The 9,805-nt window shown below is 40.5% G+C and overlaps 1 protein-coding gene and 1 long non-coding RNA gene across 4 annotated transcripts in view; one reads left to right on the top strand and one right to left on the bottom strand.

Moving 5' to 3' along the window:
- Window positions 1–838: 838 nt before the first annotated feature.
- On the bottom strand, window positions 839–7,324 carry RNF7 (ring finger protein 7). Of its 3 annotated transcripts, none has more exons than XM_007126497.3 (3): window positions 7,007–7,324; window positions 3,403–3,450; window positions 839–1,786 (listed from the first exon to the last, which is right to left on the bottom strand). In XM_007126497.3, the coding sequence occupies exons 1-3, from the start codon at window positions 7,179–7,181 to the stop codon at window positions 1,668–1,670; spliced, it is 342 nt and encodes a 113-aa protein (XP_007126559.1). In that variant the 5' UTR covers window positions 7,182–7,324; the 3' UTR covers window positions 839–1,667. The 3 variants fall into 3 exon arrangements, with proteins under 3 accessions (XP_007126559.1, XP_007126560.2, XP_054942071.1); XM_007126498.3 differs by having other exon boundaries at window positions 1,730–1,786; window positions 7,014–7,277; XM_055086096.1 differs by lacking the exon at window positions 839–1,786 and adding an exon at window positions 1,814–2,690 and having other exon boundaries at window positions 7,007–7,277.
- A 64-nt stretch (window positions 7,325–7,388) lies between these two features.
- The window catches only part of LOC112067044 (uncharacterized), an 11,488-nt gene continuing 9,071 nt past the window's right edge, over window positions 7,389–9,805 (top strand). Inside the window, exon 1 of the long non-coding RNA XR_002893043.3 lies at window positions 7,389–7,624. This is a non-coding gene — a long non-coding RNA (uncharacterized lncRNA). The remainder of the gene's footprint in view (window positions 7,625–9,805) is intronic.

The following is a 9,805-nucleotide window of genomic DNA, read 5'->3' on the forward strand; positions in this document are numbered from 1 at the left end:
TGCAAATGAGCTGATATCATTCCAGGTTGGGTAGCATCAGTGCTGCTTTGTCCCAGTCCCTCCTCCTCTTCTACTCTCAGATGCTGATGTGTAGTAGAAACAGAGCTTTGTTAGGTGGTGGGCCTGCAGTTTTGCCGTGTGGAAAATCAACTTATTACCACCATCCTTTACATTTCATTTACATACTGTCATACTGACAGAAATAACTCAACATTCTATTTCTCTTCATTGCAAAGCCAAATATTTAGTTCACATTTTATAGACACAACCTTTTAAAAAGATTAAAGAGCTGCTAAAACAGCTTACTGCACAAGAAACATTCAAATGGTCCAAACATATTTGTATACTGTGATTCTTTCAGTAGATAATTGTGAAAAAAAGATAATAAAGCAAAATCTACAAGAAATAAATAGGCAAGGTGAAGGCATACGGAATTCTAATTTTTATTTTAATTATTATATTTTTAATAGTCTTCTATGTATCCACATTCCTTAGATTCAAAGAGATTCAGATTGGCAAACTCTGAAACTGCAGAAGTGAATGGTTAAGATTTTGGTTTTTTAAATGCATAGCAGTAGCCTCTATTATGGAAAAATTCATGGGTTCATAAATTGTGGTTCATAAACTGTTCCAGGATAACTTCCACTGAATGTGAGTTGGTTTGATAAAATTTAAGTATTTTCTTACACTTATGTTTCTAGGTAATAAAGTTAAAATTTTATTATTACCAATGAAAGAGCAAATGAATATTTTTTCAAATTAAACAAAAGCATTCACTTGACAAATTAGCTTATTAAGTTGAGGGTTGTGCATAGAATTACAATAATGACAATTCAAATGAGGTAAACAGAATAAACCGTTTATTAAAACATCGTGTGATAAAATAAACTTTTTGATCCAATGCTACAATGGTAAACATTTTCCCCTCATTAACATTCCACCTAAAACACAGTTAAATTACAACGCAATATGACCAGAACTTGAAAATACTTCTGTCCTTTACCACTCAGTAATTGAACAGTGAGGTGAGTGCAGATCTAGGTTTTCTTGATGAGTCAGAGATAGAGGATGATAACGTAGAAGACAACTGAAATCTCATACAACCAAAGGTTAAATTTTATTTATGCTGTTCACTGGTCCAAACTTAAAATTCTCATTATATCAAATAAAGAGTTCATGAATCATCCCCCTCCCTGCCAAAAATAAATATTAGGAACAGATTAAGGATAAGAGTTGGGTTTTAAACTGCACTTTATTTGTTACTATAACATTGGTTTTTTTTTAAAACTGATCAACCATAAGCATGCAAAAAGTTCTCTTCTGAACGGAACTGCTTCCATAGCTCCTTGGATATCAGTAGGTAAATTATAAATGTCGTTCAACTTATAGTTCTCTCCTTTATAGCACTTATAAGCAGTGTGTGAGACACATACCACAGAGGTAGGAAAGACCATCTTTAATAAATTATCTTCTTAATTGTAGAGAATTTCTGAAAATAAAACTGAAAAAGGCTAACCCGTGCCTCTGATGAGTCCCAAAAGACCGCAGATCCACCGCCTCCGATTCAAAGAATTAGTCCGCTGGAGAGTACTAGCCTTTGTAGAGCACCTGACAACAAGATCCACCAGGGCTCCGAACGACTGCACAAAGAACACCTTCCACTGCTCTCATTTGCCGATTCTTTGGACCACCCAGTCCTGCTGGCAGAGAGGGCAGCGATTGTTCTGTTTCACCCACAGGGACATGCAGCAGTTATGGAAGGAATGATTACATTCTCCCCAGACGACTGAAAGGAAAAAAAGAATATCTGACATTACATATTTCAATTTAAATTACCGAGCTCAAAATTCTAGCTTATTTTAGATTATGTAATAATTAGGGTTCATAATCTTGAATAAAGATGGTTAACTGGTCAAAATAATTTTTTCTAGCTATAAAGAAATGGAAGCTTACATATGTAAATTACACTTAAGAAATGAGATACACCACTGTGCTTGGGAACTTTCCATCACTGTTTAGAATCTGTGGGTGCTGCGGTGGCCCCCAGTTCCTACATAGCTCCACATGGTGTCTTTCTCAAGTTAGGAGATTAATAAAAGACTTTAGTCTTCCTTAGATCCCAGACTACCTCAGTCAGGCACTGACCCTGGAGACCTTTGGGTCTTTATTTTACTGAAAAATGTCCTCCTGATTTTTATTTAGCAAGATATAATGAATTTTCAATGTGTACAGCTCATAGCAGGCTATTATCAACAGGTGGCATGCTCCTACACATTATTAGTTGTACCTCTAATGAGTCGTTTTCTGGAAGTGGTGAGGATCTGTGTTAAGTCACCCACAGGCAGTGCGATTCCTCACGTGACAAAAAGAACGGCACTTTCAAAGTGGCTGGCTTTGAAAGAGAGGTCTCTTTCAAGAAAAGTGTCTCTCTATGATCAAAGAAAGCTGGCCTACACCTCACAATTCCCAAATGAATATTTTTAAAACAAACAGAATTGAAGAAAAAATTTTAACTAAGGGAAATCACCCATAATCTGGGATACAATCTCAAACAAGGGCTTCATTTATCCCTTGCTTGACCAACTGAGCTATAACAGAACAATAAAAGAAATAGGAAAAAAAACCAGGAAACAAACCTTTTTGTGAAAATTGGTTGTAGGGGTAGGAAGCTAGGGGATTCATTTTAAGTCCTTTGGGAGGAAGAAACGGGATTTGATCAAAACTACATAAATCATTAAGAAGCTGTATGTAAACCACACAAACACAAAGGTAACCTTTCATTTCAGGAAAATCTTTAAACACTTTTATATGGCAATCTAGAAGTGATGACCTCAAGAACTGGGACATAGAAACCTTTGAGCTGCTTAAATATTCGGCCTAAGACAACTTCTGTAGTCCCAGATGTAAGTAAAATTTAACAAACTTCTATCTATAAAATACATCCAAAAAATCTTGAGATTTAGACTTCTTTTTACCTTAGTAGAAAAGTTAAATACCGGATCATAATAGAATATTGAATACTGAAATGCTTTGTTAGAATAAAATCCTGACTGACCAAAACTAACCTGCAACATACTCAAAACTTGAAGGATGTTTTGGCAAATTCCTTATTTTATACTTTTCTTAATAGAAAAGAATTATTTCTTTTTTGATTATCAAAATGTTTACCATGCCCATGTCTAGAATATATAACCAATTCTCCTCAATGAAAGCAAGTGAAGGACTTACAGATTAATTCCATTAAGACCATTTGAGAACCAACACATTTTATATTAATAATGGATCACTCCTTTACAGTTTATTTTTGTGTATTGATAAAGTCAATCTTAATTGCAAATTCAAACATCCCTGCTGAGAGAAAACCTTCAGTTGAAAAAGCAAGAGAACAAAATTACAACATACCAACACAATCCTCTTGTTTGTTTTCCGCTTGACATCTAAGACAGGCATCTAAAAGTAAACAAATAGCAATTCTCATTCTGATGCTCAGAATGCAATTTTTAAAACCCATACACTTCAAAGTAAAGGCCCAAATAAAGGCCCAAAGGGTTAGAGATGTAGATTAAAAGAACTCATACTATTAACTTCTCATCTGAACATAACTGCTTAAAGATGAATAAAGTACAAGGCACTCTACTAATTTACTTATGACCACGAGCAATTTCACAAGGGTTACTGACCTTTTATTTTTACAAGCTCTGATGAAAAGAACTCGGATGTAACCACCAGAGAAAAATATGCTATACTCCACTATATTAGGAGTTATAAGCTCACTGGGCATGTTCACACAGATCAACCTTATGAGTAGTTTATTTTCAAGACATCATTTTAAATAAGCCATGCATATATATTGGTATTTGCTTGCACATAGATAGAAACTCTAGAAGGATGTCCAAGAAACTAATAATAAAGTTTACCTGGGAGGGGATGGAATGGGAAGGAGTTTTCACTGTGTACTTCCTCAAGTTTTTACGTTATGTGACTGTATAATCTCTATAAAAATTAAATGTAAAAAACTCCTAAATACTAGGTTCTCTTTTTTTCTTTTTAAGGAAATGCTCCCTCTGAGCCCAAAGCATTTACCCAACAACGGTAAAATATTTTAATAAACTACTTGGGAGAAAACATGAGGAATGGGAACCAAAAGGGTATACTAGTTTTCAAAATTGAATCTGTACTACTATTTGTTTGATGAAGGAGGTAATATAGAATATTTTAGGAACCAATGAAATGGACTCATTCACTAGCTGAAAGGAGTCAAAGTTGGGTAAAAGGAAGTTCAAACCAACAGAAAAAAACAGCTTTTAACATAAATTGGAGGAAAATAATTCTGCAAAAATAGAAACACGGTGGAGCTGAAGCCTGCTTCTCTTCTTACACTGGATTATGCTCAGGCATTTGTTTGCTCCTCTCTGCATGCTCTCACCCTTAAGAAAACACACCACCTTGGCCTCTTCAGTGTGGATTAAAAACAACCACCGCCTCCTGAGGCCTTCTTCAATTCCACAATTACTGAGTATCTACTCTGTGCAAAGAGTAATGCACTGCGGACACCAAAATGACCAAGTCTGGGTCCCTGGTCTCACCAGTAAATGGCGAGGTAGATAGGCAAACAACTAAATATCATAAGGATCATGATATAAGGGTGAAGACACGGCTCTGGTTCTGTATAATCACAGAATTAGAGTTCATGATCCCAACTGTCTCTTTTACAAATTAGGAAAACAAGGCTCCAAAAAGTTAGCTCAAACGTCCACGTTAACATACAGCTGTGGAAGGTTACTCTGGCTCTTCATAACTTGACAGCACTAGCAAACCTGGTTGCCTCTTCCTCACCAGTGCTTGCTTGCTGTGCCATCTGCTCCTTTCAGAATGAACGGGGGAGAGTGGAAACCCAGGAAGACAGTGTTAACTACATCAGAATGGGCTGGCAGGCAAATCTTAGATCCAGAAGTCATAACCAATCATTTAGGCGTATGAGATGAATTCCAAATATAAAGGACATGGGATGAAGTGGGCTCTTTGTATAATCTAGAAGTCTCTGAATTATGCTTATAGCTTTGATTTAGATTCATTATCAAAAACTGACCTAAATGGATAAAAATGACTAACGTTGCAGATAAAGGAAAACATTTTATTTTGATGATGTTCCTAATATCCAGAACAGCACATTTCTAAAGAGTATAGTAACACCTTTCAGAATGATGCTAAAAAAAAACTTCCTTCTGCTGTCACCTGACCACGAAGTGGATTTTAACACCTCATAAACAAAATACAGAGGTCTAGTCCAGAATACTTTCCTGAACCCAAAGCACAGCTGTTGTAAATCTGCAACATTAATCCACAGTAGCAGAATACTTGCTATAATTAGAAAGTTAATGTGAACTGTGAGTCATTTACAGCCCATACTTTGATTTACTTTACATATCCCAGGAAAGTTTATTTCTTGCAAAATTGCAACCATTATTTTAAATTTTACATTTCGGTTTACTAGTTTTAAATTTTTCTTTGGGAAGAAAAATAAAATGCTCTTTTAGGAAATTCTTTTTTTTAAACTAAAGGAAATTTAGGGGATAAAATTTTTAACAGTTTGCCGTATAAAAGAACAAAAATCGCCTGGATAAGTTAAAAATGTCACTCAAACTGGAAATTATGATTCTAGTTTTTAAGAAAGGGGAAGGACAAGGGAGCTGTATTGCAGGCCAATAAACTAGGTACTTTTAAAACTTGATACACAATATAAGCGGATCACATCTGAAATCAAGTTCTTTTAAAAGTAAAAAATAAAAAATGTTTGAACCCCATGGTTGTAAATTCTCTTTAAAACAAATCCTTATGAATAAAAAACATAAGAGCATACTACAGAGACAGTAAATTGAGAAATCGCTTGATTCTGGTAGGTTTCAATTTTCATTCCTCAAGAAGGGAGAGCAATTTTTCAGTTATTTTCTCCAATTCTCTCATTTTTCAGTGCAAGACACAAAGTTTTCAAACTATAGAAACCTCAATGTTCTCCAACTTCCTTCAAGAAACAACATTTAAGATGCTCTTAAATGCAGGAGTTTTAAATGCCCTATTTAAAAACATAACGTGCATTTCAAGAGCACCTCTTTTTCAAGGTGGTCGGAGATCTTAAAACAGAAACCATATAAAACATAACGAGATGAAGCTGTTCTGAAAGGTTTCACTTGGTCCAATATTTTTACTAAAAATATCGTAGAAAGAAGTAACAGTTATTTGTAAAAGAGGGTTTTCCATAAAGGTCTGACTTCAGGGCACTGTCTTCTCCAAGAAATGGCATCCTATGATAGGAAGGGACCAGGAAGGAGATGAAGTTTTATGTTTCTGAATAAAGGGCTTACATTCTTCCCGTTCAAGCCAAGCGAGTGCTATCTGACCAGTCTCGAACCATCCAGCTTTAAAAGCCAGCAGAACAGTAGCCCATCCAGAAAGGCAACAGCTAGGAACATTTTTCTTCCCTGCGCCTCTCCAGAGCACGACTAGGGGTCGTTTTTGTGGAAGATGACTCCAGAGCGTCACTTTGTTGTGTGTGACCAGAAGCACTTTAGTGACCCGCTGACTCAGGGCCTTGACCCTGACCTCTCTGCGGTCTGCTTTTTGAAAAGGGTGCCGTAGCTGTGGCCACACAAACCGAAGTGGTTCCTCCCAGCTCCCATCAAATCGCCTACTTTTATTGTCGTGATCACACCCATCATTACCTGAAATTACCTTGTTTAACTGCACTGCTTACCACCCGTTTCTCTCCCCAGAATACCAGTCCCCGGCGCTGGGCCCCTGCTGAACGACCCCACGGCCCCTGGCGGAGGCCGCAGCCCTCTGACCGGCGGCAGCTCGGGCGTGGCCCGCGGTCCCCGGGCACCGGGGCAGGGCGACCCCGCCCCCACTCCTCCCGGAACAGTCTCTCCGAGGCTCGGTCTGTCCCCCACGCCCGGAGCCGAGCCCGCGGAGGCCGCAGCGCGGCCCGGGCCTCGCGTGCAGCGCTTACCCATCACCTGGACCCTACAGATGGCGCACGTATCGCACTCCACGTCCCAGCTCCACATGGCCACCGCGTTCCACTTCTTGAGAGAGAACATTTTGTCGCCTCCCGACTTGGATCCTGCGCTCCCGGAGTGAGAGGACAGGGCGCAGGGTTCCTCGCCGTCTTCCACGTCGGCCATGGCGGCGGCGCGAGGCCGGCGGCGGAGACGTTGGGTCGCAGGAGGCGGGAGGCTATGGCGGCTCCGTGGGGCCGCCCGACGGGCCACAGCGCCGCCCGTAGGCCGCGGGCCACCGCCGGGCCCAGGACTGGGGCCGCCCGCGATTGGCTGGCGCGGCCGAGTGACGTCACCGTACGTCAGCGCCCGCAGCTTCCCGGTGCCCGGGTGTCTGGTTGGCTCGGTGTACCCGCGCACCCGCGCCTGGCCAGCTCAGGGGCCTGAGGGCCCTGGGGCCGACTCCGCACAATGGAGGGTTCCACTGCGCAGGAAACACGTGTCCTGCTTTATGCCTTCATGACACCGCTCTCAGAAGTTGTCTTGTTGATATATTCGTTTGCCTCGTCCCTCCCAAAAGTAAACGGCATCGGAGCGGAGACCATGTCTTGATCACCACCTTCTCCTCGGTATGTAAAAAATGCAGCCTCAGGAGGGGCAGTTATTTGTTGAGTGAATGAATGACGATCTAGGAATCTTTCAATGGTTCTGAAAGTTTTTGGTCTCGCGACCCCTTTACACTTCGAAATTATTAGGACATTAAAGAACTTTTGTTTTTGTAGGATGGATATATACATATACACACTCATACGTATACATTTCCTTTTTAAGAAAACAGGAAAAATTTTAAATGTATTAATTCATTTAAAAATAACAGTAAGAAACCCGTTACAAATTATCCTTAGAACAAGAATATCGTACACTCACAAGAGAGAGTGAAGAGAAATAGCTGTGAATATTGTTATCCAAATAGTTTTGACCTTGTTGGTCCCCAGAAAGAATCGCAGGAACCCTGGGGACTATACTCTGAGAACCTCTGATGTAGTTTAACCTCCTTTTATATGTAGGAATAATGAGGTCCAGAAAAGTGAGTAACTTAAAGAGCACACTGCTCTTCCGTGAAGGTGGCAGTTTGGAAACCAGGGTTCTTCTGTTGCTAGCCCAGGGTCATATTATGTTGTCCCAATCAAAGCAGATAACATCTCTATTTAAAAGATAAGAGATAAGAAAGCTGAGGCACAGAGAGCGGAAAAAGATGCTTGATTACCACTACCACCTAGTGGTGGACACCTGCTGTGTCAGGTTTGGGACTCGGCCTCCCACCTCTTCTTACTGGGCCTCATCATCCCTTCATCTCCCGATGTCAGGCCTTGTGCCTGGGCCAGGGCTACCCAAACTCCAGAAATCTGGCAGAGGAACGGGGATGCTTATGCACTTAGATATTTATATATGTAAAAATATAAATGTGGACACATGGTCACATTTGGCTAGATGCTAATGTGTGCTGTTCGTTGAGTGGTGCGGTTAGGTGCTGTGAGGGACAGAAACATTCCTCAGGACGGATGTAGTGAGGGAAAGCCTTATGGAAGAGGTGAAGCTTGAACTGGGTGGAGATGGGAGGCCTTGGAGGCCAGGAAGTGAATGGAGAAAGCAGACCTCTGCGAGGCTGTCAGCTTGAACAGAGCAGTAATAGTGGTGGCAGATGTAAATCTGACCACAGTAACTTTATGAGCCAGACAAAAATGCCTGTAAACAAACCTAGATGAACCATCCAAAACACATTTCATTCACATTAAGCTACCACACATCTGACTAGATATGGCTATAAATGCTAGATAGTTAAAAAAAAAGAAGGCTGGAACCAGATGAGGATAAAATGCCCCCCGTTGGTGGGAACTGGGCAGTCTGAAAGAGAAAAGGAGGGACCTCAGATGAAAGGCCAGAGGATGATTAAGAAGGAGAAATGGCACATGCCCATGCTGAATCTGAACCTCATCACCCTGCCCCTGGATTATTGTGGCCTGACTTCTTTCCTGTCTCTCCTCCCCACTCTAACATTCAACCTAAAGTGCCTGTTTAATTTCCCTCTGTCCACTTTTCCACCTGGCACTCTCCTGCTCAAAATGTTCCATGGCGCTGCATTATCACTAGAACAAAATCTAAATGTGCCCGTTGGTCCCTTAAATCCTGCTACCATATGGCCCCAGTCTGCTTTTCTAGTAGTCATCCGTAAGCACTCCTCACTGAGACCATCATCAGATTAGTCGGCTCAGTCATCCAAACACACCCTGGACTGTCTTTTTTTTTGCCCCTCACATTGTAACATCTCTGAATTGGTCAGAACTTCTCCCTTCCTGCTCCGGCTACATTGCTTCTGAAATGAGGAAGAACTCACTTATCTTTGTGTCCGTACTGACCACTCTTTGCCACTAGTTATTCATTCCTCCCAGTAAAACCATAGCACTTAATTCACTCTTTTGGCATCAGGTCGCATAGCAACCCAAAAGTGCTGTTACTGATGTTCATCAAACAATTTTAAGGTTTTTAAATTGACAGCTCATAAATGATAAAAACCTTAAAATAGCAAAATGAGTATCCAATGGAAGAAAAAGCAAGTACTGTTAATGGACTCTCCAGAAATTGCTACGTACGTACTGCAGACACAGAACACATCAACTCATTTAAAACCTTTTTAACTGTGGTAAAATACATATAACATAAAGTTTACCATCATAACCTTTTTTTTTTTTTTTTGCGGTACGCGGGCCTCTCACTGCTGTGGCCTCTCCCGTTGCGGAGCACAGGCTCCG

Source organism: Physeter macrocephalus, chromosome 1 (assembly GCF_002837175.3).
Source record: "Physeter macrocephalus isolate SW-GA chromosome 1, ASM283717v5, whole genome shotgun sequence".
In the NCBI taxonomy this organism is placed as follows: Eukaryota; Metazoa; Chordata; class Mammalia; order Artiodactyla; family Physeteridae; genus Physeter; species Physeter macrocephalus.